The sequence below is a fragment of the Rhea americana genome, unplaced genomic scaffold (genome assembly GCF_003343005.1).
Source record: "Rhea americana isolate MKP2758 unplaced genomic scaffold, rheAme1 scaffold_28, whole genome shotgun sequence".
NCBI lineage: Eukaryota > Metazoa > Chordata > Aves > Rheiformes > Rheidae > Rhea > Rhea americana.
Window position 1 is genome coordinate 937275 of NW_028186401.1, and position 24058 is coordinate 961332.

Here is a 24058-nt window from a genome sequence, read left to right on the forward strand (position 1 = left end):
TTATTTCCACACCAGTATCTCACCTGCAAGACTCACTTAAATATAATTTAATAATTAATTAGGTAAGACATTACCCACCTAATGCCAATGTGTAATACATGGCACTTGACAAAATCCTCCCCAGCTAAATCTCTTGACTGGCAAGAAAAGTTGCATCTTTGAAATAATCAGAGGTCACCAGAAAGGAAATAGAACAGTTTTTAGACCTGTACATTTCATGCCTGCTCTAATTATCAAAGTCAATTGTGTCATGAAAATCCATGACTTCTGTGAATGTCATTTGAAAATTAAAGCGGGAAGCCTGCAAGGTAAACTCTCACAGATAGTTAACGTTAGTAATATTTTTAAATGCAGACCTCACAACAGTATGAAGCCAATCTATGAAATACAAAGTAAATGAAGATGAGGTCTGGGTAGATGTTGTTGCTAACGTTATTCCATTTTTTGCAGTCAGAAATTCAAGGTCTGGCCAAGAAGTGTAACTGTACAGTCCATTTGGTGGAAAAGTGGTTCAGGAGACGGCGAAACCTTGAGATCCCAACAGTGCTTCGGAAATTCCAGGAGGCTTTGTAAGAGGAGACAGCTTCTTTTTTATTTATTGTGGGTTTGTTTTGAAAAAAAAAAAAATGGTTGAGGTCCTTGGGTGCCTGAGATGAGCTGCCCTTCCAAAGAGGCTCAATTCCACAAAGCTGGGTCTACCCAACTGGGGTTTTTGATTTTGTGCATAAGATTCTCAATCAGATTGAAAGGATCTACTAGTATTTCTCTAAATGCAGTGACTTCAAGTGTTAGGTTAACAGTTTCTCCTCTTCCTTAAAAATGGAAAAAACTCTCCAAAATACTTTACTGTTTTCTTTTCTGTGGAATATTGGACTTATTCATAGGATCCTGCTATGCAGCACTTAATGAAAATATGCAGAGCATAGGAAAACGTTTTTCTGTGTGCCAAGAGTTGTAGGGGGGAAAAAATGCTTATTCACCCTTGTTCAAATATGTATCCCTACTGTCATCTTGGGATGCTATTATGCATGCAGGAGTTTGTTCAAGAGCAGCAATCATGGCATCCTAATTAAATAGTAGAGGGCCCAGCTTGGACACTGGGTAGCTGTATGGAACATGAACTCAAATACGCTAATGTGAAAGGGCCAGTCTACAATTCTGAATGATTATAATGAATATTTAAAATGTTTCAAAACTTCCTGCGTATAATCAAAAACCAGAAAAGTGTTCAGGAGTCTGATTTTTCATAAGTGTTTGAGAATTTTMTTGTACTTAACACATTTTACTATATAATTATTCCAGCATTATCTAAAACCTCGTACAAACCCCAAATCCTAAACTGGACAGGGTTTTACTAATAAAAGCTTTTAACATGATACAGCTCATTGCTTTTGGAAGCTGAAATAAAYGGTACCAACGTAAAACACCTTCCTAGTATCTTGTGTATTTGGGTTTTGATTGACATAGTTATATTGGCAAAAATTCACATGGTTATAATATTTTACCTCTTTTAGTGWAGGTTATTTTAAGCACAGGAATGAAGGTTAAAAGTACAGCCACAAAGCTCCAAGCTGAGTACTTCATCAAGGTTGTTTTCAGTGTGAATCAATACAGCAATGATTTTGTGATGTCCTCTATTGGGCATAAATCCAGTCAATAGCTATAGCTGTGACACTCTGAAGCCTGACTGAGTTGAGTGAACTGTCTTGGTGAACTGACATCCATGGGGGTTGGGGGGGTGGGGGAATGGTGCTGTTGGTTTTTTTGGATCAATTAACCTTGTTTTGCAAATCAGAATAAGATTCTCTGCTATCCATACACGACCTGCCTGCCATGGATGCATGGCTCTAGTCATACATGGCAAAAGACTGAAATTAAAACTTGCTTGGCAGCTTGAATGAGAATGAAACAAGCAGGTTTCTCTTGTGCAATTTGTGAACTGTGGTCTGCTCTTTGTCAATGAGTTTAATTGGGTATAATTCTCCAGGCAACAAATGAGGAAMGGAGTTACTCCACTTTAATAGTCAATGTTATGAGCGCTATGACATTTTGAAAGCCTGGAATCTCCAACATCGCTTTCCTGAATCACAAGGAAAATCTGATGAGCCAGATCTAAAGCATACTTAAGCTATTACTGCTCTCAGTTAAGCAATACTGGGGTTTGGAAAGTCGTTTGCATGAAACCTTCCCTGCCTTAAAAGACTTACCAGCCTTTAACTTCATCCACTGAATTCTTTTTTGTTAGACTCAATTCAACAGAAAAGATTCCCAAAACTAAATTAGAAGAATCCTTCTACATAGTTGTTGTTCAATACTCTCCCTAGTGGACATGTTCAGTGATAAAAAGCCATTTGTCAGGTAAAATTTAGTGAATTTGGATGAATTTTGCTTTGAGTTTTGTTCACTGAATTCATAAAGAAGCTCGGCTAAATGCAAAATGAGATAGTGCTCTGGCAGACTTCGTGTCTAATGAGTTCATCTGAAGGCAATTAAGCACCAGTATTTATTGCTAAGCACAGTCAATATATCTTTGCRGGGCTGGGGACTAATGGTTCAGCCTTGCAAGGTGCTCTGTGTTTTGGATCTGATCAGGAAACCACATAAGCAAACGCTTAACACTGAACTCAGGTTCATTCTGTTATGTCCCCTGGACTGCTTAGACCTGCTTGCCTGAGATACGAGGACACATGCAGGCAGAATCAGCCCCTGCAGAGGCAGTCCCAGGCTATGGCATTATTTTCCTGATATCTCTTGGTTAACCCTGAGCCAAGCATTTCATGTAGATTCCACTCTCCCCCTCCATTTGCTCTGCTAATTTTTGCCATATATCTTTAAAGTTTTCCATCTGCACTGTAGGTGTTATAAAAGGTTATTTTCATATCGTCCGAGGAAAAATACCTTCAGGTTGAAAAACATGATTGTTTATTACCACTTTATCAAGCGGCTATTTTATAATTTCCTCAGTTTTCTCTGCAGGCATAAGACATTTCCTTGTCTAGCCTCTGCCATTCCATGTCCCCCTTTCTTGCTTGTTTGCTTTTCCCTTTGAAATGCAAGCTAACTCTTTGCACATCTCATTCTTTTGCCTGGGACACTCACCTGCAGGCAAAGCAGGGCTCAGAAAAGTGAGGCTGCTTTCACCAGACAGGCTCATCTCCTCTGACATGAAACGTCATTAACGTTTGCCGAAGACCATAATCATCATTTTTTATACATCTCTCAGTGCATTAATACTAGCTACAGTGGTGTTCTTGGGAAGGCTTGCTCTCCCCCTGTTTAGCAAATCAGTTTTCCGGGAGCCTGGGGACCTCTCATCCTACAACATTTTCCCAGTAGGTCCAAGGTGCATGTTGCTCACCAGTCAGTGTGTGCAAATGGGCAGCATTTTCCTCCTGATCCCAGAGAGCTGCTCTGGGAAAGGTTGGGCTGGTGGCTGCCAAGGAGGAGGTTTAATTGGAAGAAGTTTCCCTCACCGGCAGAGGAGAGGATGGGAATTCTCCAGCCGCACCCAGTCCCAGGGGCAACACCTCCCACACTGGCTCGGGAATCCTTGCAGTGTTGACTGCTCGTTTCAAATCACAGCATYCTCCTCTGATATACATGAGCAACAATGTAGTTTTCATTTGCTAAGATACATAGGAACTTTTTTTTTTCTTTACCGGATCAGTGATGAAAACCTGAAAGTTTTAACTGCCTTGATGGATATCCATTTAAACCACAAAAWGCTAAGATCAAGCCTGGTCAAAGGTTGAGGTTTACAGCTAATCCAGACCTCTGTAGTAACACACAAACTTACCCCGTAGTTGTTGTGAAAGTTTCGGAGGGCTCAGATATTTCAGAGGTGAATATTTGAAAAAGATGGATACAGCAGGGAAGGCTGGTGCTATCAAACACTAATAAATTCCCTGAGCACCAGATTTACATTCGCTATGGCTGTTCCCTGKATCAGCTCGTTTCTAGCTGGAATTTTACTGTAAAAAACACAACCAAGATATCCATACTGTAATAATGTAAAATTGTATTTTTTTTTTGGCAGTTAGTCAAAACAGAAGTGGTTGGATATTAATAACTCAGATATAGTTGATAGATAACTACATTTAATAGAGAGTGTGAGGACGTATTTATGTGAAGATTGGCTGTGATATACAATGATTGGCTGTAGTTCTGGCTCAAGATAATATTTACAAAGAAGAAATAATATTTTGTTCTTATTCTTTTTTAATTTTGCAGCTGGCGATTTTCATTTTATTTTGCATCATCCATTGCTGGACTTATATTTCTATATGATGTAAGTTAATTTTGTAAAGATTTGACATTCTTATATTTTTAATGGAGGACCTGTTTCTAGATCCTTTTCAAGTCCATTGAAAGACTCACTGGCTTCGTTGTCTCCTGGATTCAAATCTCCATGAAGTATGCAATCTAGATGATAGGCTGCAATGTGCACTTAGGTTTTACTTGGAATTTTAAATTTTCTCTTAAACTTTTGTGATAAAAAATAATTTGTGAGTAATCAGCATTTTTAAGGAAGGCTTTAGGGAGTCACGTAGACGGTTTTATAACATGCCTTGTTAACACCTATATATCACATGGCCATGTTTTAGGCCCCCCCCCTTTTTTTTAATGAGACTTTTCTGGCAGCGCTTTTGGGGATCACAACAATGTGTTTTGCAGGTATTTATTGAGGAGCTACTCCCAGCTTCTGACTCAGCAGCAAAGAGAGAGTGTTCCCTGTAACTGTGTGAGCTCTGCCTGGGGTGTCCTTCAGGCTCCTCCTGAGCAGCAGAGCGGCTTGGAGTATGTCTGCATTCATCAAGCTCTTCTCCCAAACACTGTTTATCGTGCTGAACCAGTGGTGTATGTGGCTGGTAAACACAGCAAAATCTAATCACTGTGGCAACATATCTTGAGTAATTGCACTAATAAAACACACCCCCACTGTTTTGGATGGTGAAATGATGAAATGATGAACTGGAACATTTCAGGTGTCCTGAAAAGAAGCCAAAAAGCTGGGGCTGATATAATAAATCCAAGATGTGAGATCCCTTTAGAAATCAGTGGAGAACAAAGATGTTAAGAATACAACCTTTTAGCCTGCTTCAGTTGGAGAAAAAGTATTGAGGGTTTTGGGTTAAGATGACTTATTGTTGCTCAGCTGATCAGTTTCTAAATCATCTTGTCTTCCCCAGAAACCTTGGTTTTACGACATATGGCAGGCGTGGGTTGGCTACCCGTTTCAGGTGAGCTTCCTGGCATCAGGCTGTTGGCCTCAAGGCATTCYTAGTCTTTCCCAGTTGAAAGGAGTGATCCAAGAAGTTCTTCTCCCTTCCTGAAGATACCCCATCAGGAGGTGCTGGGTCAAAGCCATTGCCCAGCCTCGGTGCCTCCTGCTGACTGCCATAGGACTTTGCCATACTCTGGCTCTTCTGCAGCTCAGTCCTGCAGTCAGACAACTACGATTTGCACCCATCCCAGCCATCCGGTCGCCCACAGCAGTTCCTATGTGCGTTATGGATTTCAGATTTCAGTGCAGAAACCCTAAGTTGTCAGCAGTCACGAGGATGTTTGGAGGCACTATGCAGAGGGCTTGAGGCACYGAGCAGCCTCATGGGGTTTTCCTAGAATGTTTTACTAACAGTCCCCCAACAGAAGACTCCAAGCAAACTACCTTCTTGTCCCCTGGTGGAGTTTTTTGTACCCCTGCCCCTTCCCTCCTGCTCTTACATATCTCTGTCCCATCACACTGCCTTCTCCTGACCCCTTTCCTAAGCAGGGGCCAAAAGAAAAAAAAAAAACTTGCCTTCCAGCTGTTTTTTCCCCCAGTTTCTCTTGCTGGACCTGATAACTAAACCTACCCCTACCACCCTGGCGTGGTATCGAACCAAGTTAGCAGCCAAGCTTAAGGCAGTATCTAGCCCTCTTGTTCCCAAGGCAGTATCTAGCCCTCTTGTTCCCTAGGCAGATACATAGGATTTTAGTGCAAGTAGTGACTTCCTAGTCACTGAGATGTGTGAATGTTTAAAATGCTAATTGTTCATCAAAATGAAGGGCTTCGTTTATTTGCAGTTGTTTGTAATTAAACGCAGGAGCACTGTGCAAGTAGTTCTCTAACAAAAACATAGGAAAAAAGCATGCTAAAATTTGGAGATGGGGGAGGAACTGCAGAAACTGAAACTTTGGTCTGAGTAAAGGTTAAAATATTTGGCTCCCAGAACAGCCTCCTTAATGAAGCCCAGAACATGGATTTAGTTAGTTTAATTTTTTAAGCAAGACTCAGCAGAGGAAGAAGGAAAAAAAAAAAGAGGAAAGGAAAAAAGAAGTAATTTCATTTGGCGTTCACCTTGTGCTATTCTCTGTGTCAGCTGTGGTTTTCTTCTTTGCAGACTTTGCTGCCATCCCAGTATTGGTACTATATGGCTGAGATTAGTTTTTACTGGTCTCTCTTATTCACGCTTGGGATCGACAACAAAAGGAAGGCAAGTGGGCATGTTTGTTGGTGGCTAGAATCTCTGTCTGTAAGAAAAGAAAAAAAAGCAATCCAAACCGAAGTTTGTAAGAGTAACTGCTGTCCTGATACTGGATTTGTTGCAGCCACATGAGGGCAGCATCAGCCTGTCCCTGGCACTGTTGCACCCATCTGTGCACCTCTGGCTGCTAGGCCACCTTGTCRGTGCCCAGCTGCATGGGACAAGCCTTGGTGGTCACTGCATCCCAGGGAGACCCTCAGGGGCCATCCTTGCTTGGCTCCACCTCTTTGCTTCTCTTCTTCGCAGGATTTTCTGGCTCACGTTGTTCATCACTTGGCAGCCATCGGGTTGATGAGCAGCTCTTGGTGCGGCAATTACGTGCGTCTTGGAACACTGGTGATGTTTGTGCATGATACTGCAGATTTCTGGCTTGAGGTAACCCTGCCCCCTTTTTTCTTCTTTTTTTTTATTGCCCAGGTTATATTCTGTGACGTTTTAATCTCTTTGCTATTAGTTCTGTAAGTTCCCTCCCTATCCTCACAGAGACACAGCTTCACACAGTCATAAATTGTAAGATAAGAWCATTTAGATAATTTAGGCTAATATTCCACTACAGAATCAATTATGAAAAAAGAGGTGGAAATATTGCTGCCTCCCTGGGTTATTCTTGTTTCACTGATAAAATTAGCCTGATTTGGCTAGCCTGCAAACGTTTTGTCATGATACCAATTCTCAAGTAAATTTAACAGCTAAAAGCTTGGCTACTTCTTCAAACCATCTTAATTTTGTTAGCATTCACACTCCTGTGTTGGTCCAAGGGATATGGCTACATCATACAGTGCTGGGTGGAGATACTCAAACTGTTTCTGAATGAGGTATCTCAGGTACTGGTGGAAGAAAAGTTTCTCCATTTTTCTCTCTTCTTCTCCATCCCTGCACTAAATATCACTTAAGAAACACTTTAAGATTAAGAAGCGTCTTATTCTGCAGACAGCTCTGTGCTCCTAGAAACATGCATTTGTTCCTCTCCAAAGAAGAACACACGCTTTGTTTCCTTCAGCGGAGTTATTCCAGGTTTATAACACCAGGATTAAGGGCACGATTTCATCACCTCTGGTGGAGGCAGTGCCRGTGCAAGCAGCCCTTCTAGGCTGCTGTTTCTCACTACTCATTTCTGCTCCTGGTACTCTGTCAGTTGTGCTGGAACAGCTACATGTGGGTCTGATGCAGGTTAAATACATATACACAATTTTTTGCTGGGGTACTTTTAACTCTGAGCTGTTTTGTGACCCGATTCATTCTGTGGCCCCACGAATGGTTGTACTGACAGCTGGTGGGACAGCACCAAGAAGGATGCTTAAGCTGGGTATGGGAAAATTAAGAAAAGCTGCTGTTTAAGAGCTGGGCTTGGCGCCTGAAGCTTTGTGCAGGCTTGAGAACAGCTGGTTCATCCCGTGCTGGCCAGGGTGTCTTCTTAACGGAGCAGGGGAATTGCACGTTTCAGCTGGGGGAAGCAGTAATTAGGATCTTCCTAGTGGGAYGGAAATCACAGCAAGGATCTGCAGCCTTCCTGGAAGAGGAAGCAGTGGCTGTAGGAGGCAGAGAGACGGGTCTGTGATGTTGAGTTGCTAGCAGGCCTGAGTGCAGTGGGCCACGGCGGCTCCTGAGCTGGTGGGTATGGCTGGGAGCCCATTCCCAGTCTGCTAGGAGACAGAGGGATGAACCTCTCTCTCTAAGAGCACTTTGAGTTTCCACAGCACTCTTGTATTCTCATCAGAGATCTGTTCTTTAGGCCTTTGATATAGTCCTTTCATTTAAGATGAAAGGAGAGGTGTAAACAAGGAATCTGTTTTGATGTTGCTTTATTAGGTATGAGTAAAATGGTTGCTCTACATATCCAACAGGGAGGAAATTTTCTTTCTCTTTAGGTGGAGGATGACTTCTGGTTTATGAAAATGCTAGAAAGAGACTTATTTCACAGAATACTTGTAATATGTTTGATGACTTTTATTTAACGCAGGCAGCCAAAATGTTTAATTATGCTCACTGGGAGAAAACCTGCAATATGCTCTTTATCATCTTTGCTATCACATTCTTCATCACAAGAATCATCCTGTTTCCCTTCTGGTAAGCAGAAGTCACAAGCTTTTATTTCATTCCCATTTCCAGTGAGAGATAATTATTGGTCTTGATGGAAAAAAAAATGAACTAATTGTGCTTTAAAGAGCAGAAGATGAGCTTTCATTATTATTGATCTTGGTGATCATACACCCTAGCAGGGTGTATGAAAGCTGTYGTTTTCTTTAAAGTAGAAACTTAATTAAAAGTAAAAATGGTTTAAAAATGAATCTCTTGAAAATGTGGTACCTTAGGAAGGACTTTCACTTATTATTTAACTTATTTTCACAAAGTAGTTAAATTCTATGTGCTGCTGTGTTTCCAAGGAAACTGAGCTACTTAACTAAGAGAATTCACTGTCCCTTTCATTCCATCCCTCCTGCAGTAGCTGCAAAGTCAAACTACAGTTAAAGTCCTATATGATTGTATTTAATTTTTTGTGGTGCCCTTTTTTTTCTAGCTAGTCTCTAGGTAGTAACCCACCTCATTTACCTACATGGGGAGCATTCAGAAAAGGTGAACCAATTAATCTATGAAGTCAACACACACAAATTAGAACTTATTAAATACTCACATGACTTCAGAGTGCTGTGATTTAATCTGCTTTGGAGTATACACACGGGTACTTAGTGTGCTTACTGTTTAACATGTTTCACTTTCAAAAAGTGTTTAATGTGTTTCACATTCACCGTTTCACTGATTTGCTCTAGCTTGCCTTCATGCCCCTCCCTGCATGTGGACAAACCCGTAGAGACTCAAGCTGGTTAAATTAATAGTTCTGAACATTGATCAACACAAGGTTTTAATTTCCTGTAGTATTCTCTTTCAGAAAAGCTGATGTCTTTTACTCTCTTGTTATTTTTTGATTAACTACACAAGTGATCTCCAATCATTTTGCTTCACTGAGTTTCTTGTTCTTGAGTTCTTGAGCTTGGAAGCAAAATGTGATGAGATTAAAGGGGCTCAAAAGAGCCCCAAATAATATAGAAAAAGTGAAGGCTCAAGATGGACAAAACACATGTTAATTAACAAAGAGTCCAGCTGAAAAGCTTGTAGGAGTTTCTCTAGAGTGTGGATTTCAGATTAGAGGGAATTTGCATGAAAAAGACAGTATAGACAACCTCTGAGCTGCATTATATCTAGACCACACAGAGCTCAAGATTTAAAAAACTGGGATTTTTCTAACCTTATTTATAATACTTTGATGCAAGACCCAAATTTCTTATCTTGTGAAGTCTATATTTTAATTGTGATGCATGATCTAGTTAAACCAAGGTTTGTTAATTAATCTGTCATCTTTGCAGGGCTTTTTAATATTTTGTGGATGTAGTTAATCAGTGTGGAATGTGAAACTAGAAATTATTATAAATAGCACAGAGAAGGAATCTTGCACAATAACAGTGACTCTTGTTTTTTTAGGATTCTTCGTGCCACATTGTATCAGCCTACATACTATTCCAGGACTCCTGTCATAGCTTATTTTTTATTCAACGGGCAGCTATTGATCCTTCAAGGCTTGCATTTATATTGGGGTTACTTAATTTTCAAGATTTTGAGAAGGTTCATTTTCTTAAAGGTAAGCAATCTCGCTTCTGCAGAAAAATATGTGAGATGCCAAAAACAGGTACTAGTATGTTTAGCAGATTTACTCAGAATGTCTTACTGTTTTCCTGAACTTTCAGGTTGGAATTTTTGATAGTAATCTAGAAAGTATAAATGTGCTCAGGTGTCCTTTCTACCTCCCCTTGTCACATGTAAGGTCATGGTAAGGTCAGGATACCAGAACTTTGGCTAGAGCCTTTTGTCTGTATCTGATGGCTTACTCTGATACAAAAATGGGAAGTGAGCTCTCCTGAAAACTGGAGCCCAAAGATGGTGCAGAACTCGAAATCCTGTGTTCAGAGTGACAGAAATTATTCCTCGGTGGATCTTCTATGAACATTACAAAAAATAAGAAGAGGGGTGAAATCTTTTAATGCTGCAGAAAACTTGTGGTCAAAGTTCTCCAGGTATGTCTAAATCTGAATTCAGCTATACTTACACACTGTGTTTTTGGATTAAGAGAACCTAACCAAGCCAGTCTGGTATTGTTACTAGACAGGGAAATACTGTTGTATTCAACTGGAGTGGAGAAACAGTACAGGTCTGAGGCCTCATAAGCTGCTTTCACCCTGTACGGCAAATTTATGTGGGAAAAAGCTGTAAAGACAATTTTGCTGTCATCTAAGTCTTGTTTGATTGCCTGAAGTAGTAACAGTGTCACAAGGTCTTGTTATGAAGCGTGCAGTGTGGTGTAGCAGAGGTAAAGGTATCAGCAGCGTTTAGCAAAGGACTTTAGAGAATGTCTTAATATTTGGCATGACCATTGACAGGGATATTTTACTGCTTAAGATGAAGCTTATGTTGTGCTATTGAAAAATAGTACTTCTATTTTGAGGATTGAGGCAAGAAAACATAAAAGTTATCTCAATCAGTCAATGCTTTGAAGTATCCTAGGGAAATGGAAATATTCCTTTCTACCCATATTAATTATTATTTGACTGAGAACAGACGCCATTCTATACTTCACATTCTGGAAACAACTAGCAGTGAACTTTGCAGAAATACAGTTATACCCAACCTTGTCACCCAGGCATGGACCCTATCATAGCAATAATGGCCTGACCCAAGCCTCTTTGAAGCTGATAGAGAGACTGCTGCTGATTTTGATGGTATAGGTGAGGCCCTAAAGCAGCAGCCAGTTATCCTGGATTTCACTGCACAGATGAAAAAGAAACAGGTCAAATATCTTTGTTTTGAACTCTCATTGCTAAACAACTGGCAAGGCAGTTTTTGAGCCAAGCTTGTTCTGCAGGCCACGTACTCCCGTATCCTTCATTCTTTTATTAATTTCAAGCAATATGAGCAGTTCTGCTCAGCAGACCTGATCTTTCTAAAAGATGCTGCTTGAAACCAAAGCTTTCACTTTAGCTTTCTTGCTGATTTTTTTATATGTCACAGCCATGAACTGCAAATAGTAGCTCACAGTCCTTTAGGCCCAGATTTGCTTTGATGAGGAGGCCTGACTAAGGCGAAGGATTGCTGAGGGATGAAATGGCTGATTCAGGGTAGCCTGGCCCAGCGACCGGAGTGGCTRTTCCTCGGGCTCTCGTATTGCAGTAACCATGTGCCAAGCAGTATTGTTCGTTCCCCAAAAGATGATGGTTGGGACCGTCTGTGCTTTTGTTTCTCCCTCCTTTTCYCTACTGAATTTGCTTCATGAGTTTGACATGGATCTGAATGAGAAGTTTCTTGCTTGATTAGGTACTTTAAAGAATGATTTTTTGTTGTTGTTTTGTTTTCTGCTTTATTTAAACTTGACTTCTCACCGAAACTCATGCAGTCAAGTTATATATCTGCTGGATCTTACTGGTCAATCTCAACCGCATTCGGTGGGGYTATTTGGTTCCTACAAGCCTTATGAAAAAAAGACAACTAGATAGCATAGAGAGACCCGGCGTCTCCCCTAAAGGAAGACTGCAGTTACAAACTCAACCCTTGTTAGACAGCAGACAGTTCAACGTAAGGGACAAATCTGTAGGAAAAATGGCTTGCTTTCTTCTGCTTGTAAAACTACTTATTTCTATGTTTTTCTCTACACCAAAAAGTATGTGCTTTTCCTGCATTGCTTAGCTCTCTCAAATTAATTGCAAAGTCGTTCCTGGACAGGTTTATCGAGTGTTATCGAGTGTTTTGCCTCTCCTCGTTTTCACTTTAGGTTGTGGCATTGTCTCTGTGCTGAGCTGGTGTGTGTATCTATATTCTATGTATTTCACTATAATTTGACAGAATTTCTGTTTGACATCTGTTTTAGCTCATTGTTGTCAAAATATCAGCTGTCAGGGTATTTTGTCAAAAGTAGCCCCGTTGACCAAGTTCCTATTTATGTTTAACATCCAATCTTGTAAGATGTCACTAAAGATGCAAATTGTTTGAGAAATAAGCATATTTCTTTTAAAAGAAGTTAAAAAAGAGGAGAGAAAAGGTACGTCAGCCACTCGGACTGAAGATATTAGATTSACTTTAGTACAGAAAGATTTGTACTCTGTGCGGAGACATGATCGTGGATGTGGAAATTCCACAAAAAGCACACGCAGGTCAGTGGAAGAACCAGATATGACAATGGATATAGCCAGAACAAGACCAAAAGTTCAGAAAGGGGAAGAAAACAAATTCCATGTGACTCACAAACCTGGAAATGCTTGGAAAAATTTCTGATTGTATTTGAGAAGTCAAAGGTAGGGGTGAGTAGACTGATAAAATGAAATACCATGAAAAYAGGAGGGATATCTATTCTGTACACGTGGAACAAGTGTTCACTGTATGCAGAGCCTGTGATAAGGGTGGCTCTTTTCACACGACTGTTTCTTGATGAAATCAAGAGAGAGCTCCCGCCTGCTTTGCAGCTGAGGAAGAGGAGGGCATTGGCACAGTTTCCCATCCACACTGGTTGAAGTTATGAGAGTGCATTGCAAAAATGTATTCAGATACAGTGGTGAAGAGGACGTTATTCGGCCAGCTATATAAGGCCATTCTGTCATGGCTTTGTAAGGGGCAGAAATGCTTTATTTTGAGATTAGAGCTTTTTTGTATTAGTCATTGTAAAAAATTGGAAAAGCACCGAGCCTGCATCCTTACCGTGGATTTTTGATTCCTTATACAGTTCTCTGAGAAGATGGTTTCCAAATAACATTTTTACAGTGGTAGCAGCAGCAGTCCTAGCCCTTTTCAGTCTGCATGACTTCAGCTGGCTTGCATGTGCAGCCTGTTTTCCATAGCAGTGGCAAACTTGGCTGTGAAAGCAGCCAGTGCCTCCAGAGCTGTAAAGGCAATGTTGAAAAGAATGGTGTTTGCAAGGCAGCATTTTTATACCAACACATTTATTACAGACATACTCCACACAAATAGCTGTTTTAGTGGAATACCAGTAACCCATCRCCCTCATATTAGGAGGATTTTGTTTCTGTGCCCAAGACTTTAAAGCTTTCATTCAGAAAACAGGCAATTTTTGACATTTTTTTCTTGAAGCAACAGTTAGCTACTTCAGAYGGGAAAACAAAGTTGTGATGTAACTGGGAATAGGGACTGATGTTGTTTATGAGCCCTGCGGAAGCTCTGAGCACAGCAGGAGCGTAAGGGACTGTTTCAGTGTCCTGAGCTGTATGTGCTGGCAGGTCCCCCGAGACAGGCGCTGCAGCGCAGCAGCCTGCGGTCCTTCCGGGCCAGCGTCTCCCCTTCTGGCCCTGTCACCATACTGTCGAAAAGTCARTGGACTTCAGTGCACTTATTCTCCATGGGAAGTGATGTTGTCCCTTGCTGAAGCACGGGTTAAAGGACTTTCTGGGTCATCTGTGACGTCTGGGAGTCAGCAGGGAACGTAACGGAGAGAGCGCAGCTCTCCAGCCCGTCCTATACACCCCCAAAACGCTACGTCTTGGCTGTCGCCTCCCCTCTGCGCTGACAGGGAAAAATATCCTTGGTCTCTCTGGAGTAATTGCTCAGCTGACTTGCTTGAATGAAAACCAGCTTGGACTAAAAACCTTGCAATCTCCCTCCTCCCAAAAACCACAGCCAGAGGCAAACAAAAACAAGGCAGAAAGGGAAGACGGGAGGAGAGGCTCTTGCTCTGTCCCTCTGAGTCGCGTTTCCTTGGGGCCTGCACAGGAAGGATCCCTGCGCCGCCGAAATCTCTCGCCTCAAGCTGAGTGACACTTGCAGCTACTTTGCTTTAACTTTGCATTCTTTATACCTCTTTGTTTGCTATGGGGGAAAATTTGAGGGAGCAGAAGTATTGCATTATTTTCCAAGCAAGCATTGCTCTTACTTCTGTACAAAACCAAACCCACCTGAATAAGGTACGTTAGGATTTGACTCCTTTCTCACAGGCCATTTCGTGACACTATTTGTGAGTAGGGCACACATCTGTAAGAAGAGCCCTTCAGGGTCAGGCCTGGAGCCGTTTACCCTAGATCGGCTGTGCTGCTGCAAGAGGAGGAAGGACTTTTTTCAGGGTAATTTCTTTTCAAGCTAGGTCAGGCAATTGCAATGTTAAGCCGCTGGCTGCCATCTTGCTGTCCAAGGCCTTTAGTTGCTAGGAGACTCCGTGTGTTTCTGTAATATTGTTCAATTACATGGTTAAATTGCCCGCTTGTATCAAGTTTCAAGCACCACCGAAACATGTCTAGTCATCATGTCTGCACATATGAGAATATTTTAGGAAAATTGAAAAAACATATAGAGAAGTATGTACATATGCACTGATTTAAAATATCTCTCCAGGAAAATCCCATGGAGATTAAACATTTTATTTCCAAGGTCAGAAAGAGGGAGCGAATGACAGCAGCTTATAGCCACATTATTATGGCAAATTAAGATGTAGAATATATGTTAAAACTATTACTCATTGAGTTAAGATTTTTTTAGACTGCGGTGCTTTAAATCTTGAAAAATATGTATAAGTTGTAGGAAATGGGCATGATGTCCACATGACTCAGATACTTTAGGGCTGATGCAAAGTCCATCAATCACAGAAGGTAACGGCAGTTTTTAACAGTTCTGTAATGCGACCGAGAGTATGTTTTCCTGCTCATTTCATTGTTCTTCTCATTTAATTGTTCTTCTAATTATTTTGTTGACATCAGGCTGTCTGCAAGCAAGACAATGAGCTTCTTCCTAATGGTGGCTAAGATTTAGGAGTYATCAGCCCTGTTCTGTTTAACTCACCTTGGTTCTTTCCTTTTCCTGGAAGAGGAAATACCCGWGGGGTCCTGCAGCTCTGTAGGTCGTGCTTTTAAACTTGCTGTTTGCTTTGAAAACTGACTGGCATCACCTCCATATTTGCAAGATTCCTTTGATATTTTGGACTAAGTAAACATTTTTTTTTAAAGACTTCAGTTAGGCACGTCCTTGCTCATAGTTTATTCGTTCCTTATTCAGCCTAAAATCCTGAGGGAACAGTGGGAGTTAGCATTCAGAGAATGACTAATGATAGAGTATGGATAGCTGAAAATGATAAGAAAATACTATTTTAGAGTTGAAATAGGAGCTGTGAAGTACATGCTGTGATACTTCTGCCCCATCCAGSACTCATTCTTTTACTTCAGCATTTTGTTTTGTCTGAAGATTGCTCTTGTACTGTCATAACTCTGCCAAATTTTTTTCTTTTTTGCTTGTTTACTGATTGTGGCTTGCCAGGACAGTCCTTGCCATGAAAGTGGTTAGCCATATAAAGACTCCTTAAACCAGTTATTTCCTTTTCTGCATCAAAATAGCATATACTAAAAAACTGGATTCCCAAAAGTGTGCCCATGGACTGCATCCTTAAGATGTTTCAGTATTAATGTGTAGAYGAGGCTTATGTTTGAAAGTCCTTCGGGACACAGGCACAGTTTGCTCTCRTAAAACACGCCCTCACCCCTTACACTGAAGAGTAATGCTTCTTTACACCTGCAGAAGTGTTGCCCTATGGGTCTTTCTATTTGACCTAAGTTATTGTGAATTTACCACTTTAGAGACTTGCTAAAACCCTTTGTGCAAGATTTTCAATTAAGTTTATACAGTTCCCAGAGGCTGTGCTACCTGCCCTGGGTAGATGCCTTTAGCTGAATTTAGGCTGAAGCTATTCAGACCCACCTCAATCGACTTCTGCAGAACCTTTCTTCCTCGGGCCCAGTCTGGAATCCTTTTATTCTTTCATCCCCTTTCCTTTTGATGCTTGATCTGTTTGCATCAAGCTACTTTTATTTCTAATAATTCATTTGAATGTCATATTTATTTTGTAACCACATGGGCGCTGGGAGTATGGAATTTCAGTGCTGACCCGAGTGAGTGTTTTCTTGCTCACCAAGCGGAGGCCCAGAGCACATAATTTAAAGCAATGGTTTTCAATTTTTTATTTTTGGTGTGCAGGTCCTTAAATGTTTTCCAGTGGCAGTGCAGATTTCTGTATGACAGATTTAAACCACCTGGCAGTTCCTTTACTCTCCTTAGTTACCTTTAGAGTTAACCTTCACATCCTTTAGAATTACACGGCGGATCCACAGTGCTAAGAATCTCCTAGTTCACCTTTCTTAGGTGACACTCTTCAGCCTTCGTTCCCCCGAGAGCGCTTCGACTGCGAACACCCGGCTGTTCGGGCAGCGGAGGCAGCACTGACTCTCTCACTGAGCAGTACAGTAACTTGAACTATTTAATCTTAGACAGAAATCTTATTTCTAAACTATGGGTCAAGGAAACTCTACATAACATGAAAGTAGAACAACCTCTAAGAAGATTACATTTTAAAACTCTTTGGGAGCAAATAAAATTGAAAACAGTGTTGGTGCACTTGAGTTGTGTGCTGTTCGGTGTGGCTGGAGATGCCATAGGTGAACCGAATTTGATAGCTGCCAGCTAATAAACTCAAAATTTTAACTTCAGCTGTGAAGGGTTATCGCGTGACCTGGATCGCACACAACAGTGCTGTGCTTCTAGGCACTGTGCAATTACTGGGATGCAAAAACAAAGCATGAAATGAAATGTATATGCAGTTTTGGCATGCACAGCAGCTTACCTGACTCCTAAAAAGTCAGACTTTCAGCTGCCTTTTTTTTAAAAAAAGAAAAAAAGCAGTAGAGAATATTCTCAGGACATTTACAATCAGAACATGAAGTTTAATGAGAACTAACACATTCAGCAAGAAGTTGTCCATTTCAGCAAAATGCCATTCCATGGGAGTTACACAGGGGTCAGCATTTTGTTTCCCAAACTAGAGACACGCAAGTTTTGTCTTTTCTTGTCAAATTGGTAGTATGCCGGTGGCAACCAGGGTGTTGATACAACGGACCAGAGAGATGGGCTTGCCTTAATTCCAAGTCGTCCTCTTAACAGGAATAATGTATTTTAGAGAATAATGGCAATCTAGTTGGTTCCCATTTTAATGACTGCGTAGGACAGAGGAGTTGTTGAAAAGATTTCTTGGCAATTTTGGGATGACTTTCTAGGCTGGCAAAGGCTAGTGCTCATTGATGGCACACTTCAGAATTTGAGTTCCCTGGATAAAGCTTTAGTGCTAGCACAAATCAGATTGAGCCAAATTAGTGTGGGTTGCCTTTCCCCCATTTTAAAGAAAGATGGTTTGTGGAGAAGCTGAATTTGTTGATTCTSAATGGATATATATTTGTAGTGGATTTTCTCATGAGGATGGCTTATTAGGGGAACAAAATGGGACAAACGAAAGTTTTCCCTCGTAGAGATGAAAACCAGTCTATCTGGGAACCTTCCCAGTTGATTCAAATTATTGCCTTTGGGACATCAGCTTTTTAATAGCCTGGAGATGGGAGCTAGCCAGCCCAGTCAGCAGCGTGAAGGCTCATGCCCTAGTAAAGGGAAATTACTTCCTGTTATGACTTTCTTTCATCTGCATATTTCCTATTCTGCTGCAGCAATCTCGTTAAGCCCAAAGCCTGGCTACATGTCCTACTTTATCCTGCCAAATGTGTCTGGGGGAGGAGGGGTAAGAAGCAGGCAGAAGAAAGCATAAAAGAATACGAGGTTTGCTGGCTGGTATTCAGAGCGATAGGCAAAATAGAGAAAGCCGCTGCGTGCACCCTGGGGCACTCGGGAGTCCTACCGTTAGCGAGGGTTTGAAGTCAAAGCTGACCTCAGCAGTGCATAGGTAAAGCTCCTAATCCAGCAAAGTCTGTGGGGCTCAGAGAGGAAAACCCAGCAGTTCTTCTCTGCAGCACAAATGTCATATTCTCGTCCAAGAGCACTGTCTGTTTTCACAGAATCACAGAATGGTTGAGGTCAGAAGGGACCTCTGAAGATCATCTAGTCCTACTCCCCTGCTCAAGCAGGGTCACCTAGAGCATGTTGCACAGGATCGCATCCAGGCGGGTTTTGACTATCTCCAGAGAAGGAGACTCCACAACCTCTCTGGGCAACCTGGTCCAGTGCTCCGTCACCCTCACAGGAAAGTTTTTCCCTGTGAAAAATTCAGGTGGAACTTCCTGTGTTTCAGTTTGTGCCCGTTGCCTTTCCTTTGCCTCCATCAGCTCACTTCCTGGCCCTGCAAGTTAGAAGGCAGATTACTGTTTACATCTCTACTTCTTACTCCAGATTATGGAAGGGGATAAGCATCTGAACAATGGCTTCCAGGGAGGTGCGTTATACTATACACTAAAATGTGCTTCTCGGGTTTCAAAACAGCAATGATATTTTTTATTGGAATTCTGATTTTTTGTAAACCAACTCTGTTAAAAATATCCATAATTCTACACCATCTTTCACTTGAGAAGCCTTAAATATTATATAAATGTCAGTTAAAGTTTAGAAAAAATTGAGTTAAGGACCATTATGATCATTATGGAGGAAGGAATTAATGAGAAACTGAGGAAATTTATTCCTGAGCATCTGATTGGAACAGGTGGGCTTGCAAATGCATGCTGGGGCAGGAGTGTTAGGACAAAGCGCAGCCCTGCGCGCACAGGGCTGTGCAAGAGCAGACTCGGTCCCTTGGCCGAATTCCAACAAACTGGGTGTGTGGATGCTCCCTCTGCTTCTTATATTAGCTGTGCCATAAACGAGGCTTTTATGCACTGCATAAAAATCGTTTAGTTAGTCTGATGTTCCCAAAGTTGCTGAGTTTGACTTCGGCAGGAGCTGTAGATGACCACTGCCTCTGAGAATAGAAAATCAGAACTATATGTAATCGTGAAAGTGAAGCTTCCYGCCCCGGCCAGTTCGGTAGGACTGAGAACTGCGTGTTGATGCGAGGCCAGGCTCTCAGCTGGTATAAATGAGCAGGGCTCCGCTCCAAGCCAACGGRATTGCGCTACTTTTCACCAGCAATAGCTCCGGCCAAACAGCCACCCCCACCCCGCGCTCTGCGTGTGTGTGTCTGGCACAAGGCAGCGTTACTTTTAGTAAATTCCTGACCTAAATGAATTCTCTTTATGTGAAGATTGCTAACTCAGATAAAAGACAGATGCTGGTCAAATTTTTGCTTTCCAATTCATTGATTTACCTTGCTGTCCACAGAAGGGTATTTGCTGACAGTACTTCTGGCTTCCCTTGTTAACTGCTCATATCTTTTAATTTTCTGGCAGGCTATTTATGAAATGTTCCATTTGTTGCTATTTTATATATATGCACCTATATAAAAACTCTCTATCTCTCTCTCTGTATATGTTTATATTTTATATTGATTTATATATATCTATAAATAGTGTGCATATGTATTTATTTTTTCAATTGCCAAAAATCAGTCCACAGAACAAACCCTCAGTCTCCTATAAAAGTTTCTGATCCCTCCATTTACTATTTTCAATATATGCTGCAGAGGTTTGTGTTTTTTCCTACRGGATGAGCAATTCTCAGCCTTTCAGAGGGATTCCCTCTGAAAGGGGGGAAGTACTGCAGTCTGTTGAATCAAGATTTTTTAAAAACGAAGAGATATGTCTGAATTACTGTTAGTTARTTGTAGATTAATTTCAATTGACAAAGGAAATGGTTCTATCTTGCATTTAAAGAAAACATGTTTCCCTAGGTAGACCTAGGAGTGCTCTATAATCCCTATAATGTGAGAATGAAGCAGGAAATCCTAACAGGAGCAACCTCTGCTCTGAAACACACTTCTAAAAACCTTTGACCGTGCTCGTAAAAAGAAAAAAAAAGAAAAAGAAAAAAAAAGAAAAGAAGAAAAAGAGTCTCTTTTGACCATCCACTATATATCTGTACATAATTTTGATATTTTGCCAGTATTCATCACTGACAAAGGATTATAATAAGAGGGTTAGCTAACTTCCAAGAAGTCACTTGGAGCAAGAAGGATTAAATGTAATGACCATGAGCATAAAACGTAGGGAATGACTAGATGTGCTTGTTTTAATTGTGGAGCTATTTTTTTTTGCTCTAGGCAGTGATGCAGTGATGGATATGCAGCACGTGAGGGTGGGTTTGTCTCACCTAACTTTAGCTGGCTAAAGGCTGCATCTTGCTCAAGATACGGGGTCCCTCTGCAGTGAGTGGAAGAAGAGAGGCTGGAATTTCTTCAGCGATTAATTTGCTGTGTCCAGCATTGCCACCTCACCAGTGGTGGGACAGGTCCCCCCCTGGGGACCTTGTTTTCTCTTTCTGTTGGTTACAGAACAGGTCCTAGAGAGATCCTAGGTGACCTTTGAGTAGATACTTAACTTTTAGAAGGTTGAACTTAGCTGCAATAACCGTGCCCCCCCCCCCCCGCCCGGGTGCCTGAAACAAAAATCTTAGGAACTTCTAATGCTACTTAATAAACTTTGCTCACTAGCTACTTCTTGAAGTACTCTGTATCCAGCCTAGACATCAGGGGGTTAGAAATGCTGTATTGAAACAATTTTAGGTCWTATATATACTGATATGAATGTGAAATGAAAAGACAGTTGTTAARTATTTGATTTGAAAATTGGTTTGGTATTTTGTTTTATGGGGGTAAACCTTTAGGTGTATCGTGCAAGGAGCAGAATGCCTCCTAACAGTGAAAGCAGAGGGATAAGTGCCTTAAATAGACCTAATATGTAGGAGAGAAGTGCCTGTTTTCTGTAGTTTTACACTTGCAGTTTCAGGCTAGATTCATAGTGCTATAAGGCTTCTGTGAGCACATTCTGTAGCAGTAACGGTGTTTCAAAGCATTCAGCCCAAGTGCAGTATCATACTTTGCTAAGTAAGAAAAGCGTGAGTGCTTGATCATCTGTTTTGTAGCCAAAAAGCATTTAGAAGGACTAAAATTGCATGTTCTGATAAAGGTTCATAACACTGAACTCCTTGGCTTAATGCGAGTTCTGTCCTAGGGTAAAAAAAAGTTCACTATACAGAACAGCATCAAATGCTTATTATACTGTTCTTTGTTTCTTTGCCAACTGTGGATTTAAAATTGGAATAATTCAAAAAGCAGTGGGACATTATGACTCACTCAGTACCTCCTGGGCTTTTGACATTATCGTAAAGCCTCATACACTTGAGTGCAAGGTTTAGTTAGTGGATTTCAATAACACAGCTAGCAGACTTTATTGAAACCACAGAGCACTTGATTAACTGTAAACAATGATTTATTTCTTCTGAACAGTCAAGGTATTATAGCTCCAGTTACAGATGTGTTATGCTGAGTGATAATGCAAGTGATATTTTCTGAGATTAAATTTATTCCTTCGGTTGAAATCAGGGACGTATTCTAACAGTGACATCTAGTTTTATGAGGTTACTCTTTTCAATATTTGTGGAATTAGTGTGACTTTTCTTTTGTCTTTCACACATCTTCTCTGAGTGCCCTTGGAAAACTCCCGATGGGAAACTTGGGGAATGGATATTCCATAGAAGGGGGAGATGCAATAAAAGGAGTTTTGGCCACAAGAGATCCAGTATAGTTAGTCTAGAGAGTCTGCATCTTCATTTAAAAGCTGTAGAAATCAAAGTCTGACAGCACATCTTCCACTGAAGATTGACATTATTTATGCTGACTAGTGTGCATAGGCTAAAAAGGAAAATATATTTTCTGATAAAATCTTACAGGCTGGAAATTTAGAACAGTTTGCTTGAATCCAAATATATATTACTTGGTCTCCACAGAAAAGAAAAGACATAGCTGGACATATGTCAGCTGAGTTGAATTATTCATGTTGAACTAAACATGTTGAACTCAGAGGTTCATCAACTTTATAGTACTATTTGTTAGAAAAGTACCCCCTTCTATCTATTTGGACTCACTTTTTATTATCTCTCGTGTTTATTATCTCTTTTATTTGAGTCAGTGGTTGCTGACCTGGCTAATAGCTTTCATCTTTGTACTGCAAGCTTTTTCCATGTGTGCAGGTGCTGTGGAATTTATTGACTTTACATTGAAAAATCAAGATCTAGTCAATAGGTATATAGATGTTTAAATGAAAATATTCTCAAAGTAGAATTAAGGCACAAGATTTGAGGCATTCTAATTGTAATGGAAGATATATTTAAAAGTCAGGCAATTCCAATTTAAGGATAAAATAAATATTTAAAAATCCCCAAATCTAAATTTCACTAAATCAGAAAACACATAATTAAAGTTCCAGATTTAGCTATGAATTGTCCTTACATATTCCTAGCAGAAAGAAACCAGCTAATTGTGTGAGGTAAATTACACTTACCTTAAAAGGCCCAAATGTAGGTCCTTAAACCCTACTATCTTCATGAAAGCGCCCTGGTTTTCCCTGTGTCTATGACGTGCAAGAGGCTACTTGTGGGTTCTGTGGTCATGTACAGCTACACAGTCGTAATCCATACATGGAACAATAATGAAAGAAATGCAAAATGCGTCTTCGGTGGCATATATGAATTACAGCAGTGTGTTCCTGTGTGAGCGTATGACCCAGCTCATCTCYGGTGCAGGGTGATTTTCAGGGTCAACTTATGATGAGCTGGCTGATGTCACGTTTTGCAACGTGAGGGCTCTGTTATCTGGGCAATGAATGGACTAAGCTGTGATGCACTGAGTCAGCTGTGATTATGGAGGTAGAGTTAAAAAGTGGTAACACCCAAACAGACGTGGTTACAACAGTATGAGTATGATTAGAGTGTAGCCAGCAGCTCCARTGAAGGTATAGCTCTGTCTAAATACTAGGTTAGCCTGCATGATGATGTGGATTCTGAGTGGTACKGTCAGGGCAGAAGCTGGTACTGACGTTGTGATTTGTTTATGTGCCAAAACTGTGGCATTTTCTCTGGAAAGGTAAGGAGGAATTGCACTGATCTCAGTTCAGTTACTGACAACTTACAATCTTTGATATTTTATAATTCATGTTTTTTTAGCCTCGCAAATGCCGAAGTGAGCACGGAAGTCAATTCCACCCTGCTGAAATAATGACTCTCATTATAACCATGTCTAGAATAGACAGTGAGCAAAAACATGAATAATGATTATTGTGTTAAAACGAATGCAACCAAAGTTCCACTGAAGTAACACCGAAGTTAGTCTGGCACATACATGGCTGTCCTATCTAGCTGCCCTGGATGTGGCRTAGTTACGGCTGCCATTGGTCCAGAGACTCTGCAAAATGGAGAAAAGGCAGCATGATAAGTGCTTTTTAATTTACAGGAAACCATGACAAGAGTCAAAGGCTCAATTCTAAACTCTGTTGATTCAGACTAGTTTTTGTGTTTGGCTAACTAAATACTGAAGAATATTTAATATTCTGCAATACTACAATTAGAAGAAAACTTTTAAGGAGGATAGTGGATTTGCCTTCTCTTGATGTCTTCAAACATGACATGCGAGTGCCTTCCTGTGCAAGATGTGTAGGTTGTTAGCCTGATACCTTGCATCAGTACAAGCACAACTGGGTCATATTGTGTGTTATGCAAGAAGTCAAACTGGATGATGAAAGTGACATATATTAGCCTGCAAATAATTTACTCATATCTCTCTTGTTCTCTTCTCCTTCTCCTTC

The 24058-nt window shown here is 40.8% G+C and overlaps 1 protein-coding gene across 3 annotated transcripts in view; it reads left to right on the top strand.

Annotated features, from left to right (window-relative positions):
- The window catches only part of CERS3 (ceramide synthase 3), a 45843-nt gene that overhangs the window by 14172 nt on the left and 7613 nt on the right, over positions 1 to 24058 (top strand). For all 3 annotated transcript variants that reach the window (XM_085308605.1, XM_085308606.1, XM_085308608.1), the window contains 7 exons: positions 451 to 569; positions 4231 to 4288; positions 5190 to 5240; positions 6384 to 6476; positions 6774 to 6902; positions 8488 to 8594; positions 10005 to 10161. In XM_085308605.1, coding sequence (XP_085164731.1) covers positions 451 to 569; positions 4231 to 4288; positions 5190 to 5240; positions 6384 to 6476; positions 6774 to 6902; positions 8488 to 8594; positions 10005 to 10161 — 714 coding nt within the window. The remainder of the gene's footprint in view (positions 1 to 450; positions 570 to 4230; positions 4289 to 5189; positions 5241 to 6383; positions 6477 to 6773; positions 6903 to 8487; positions 8595 to 10004; positions 10162 to 24058) is intronic.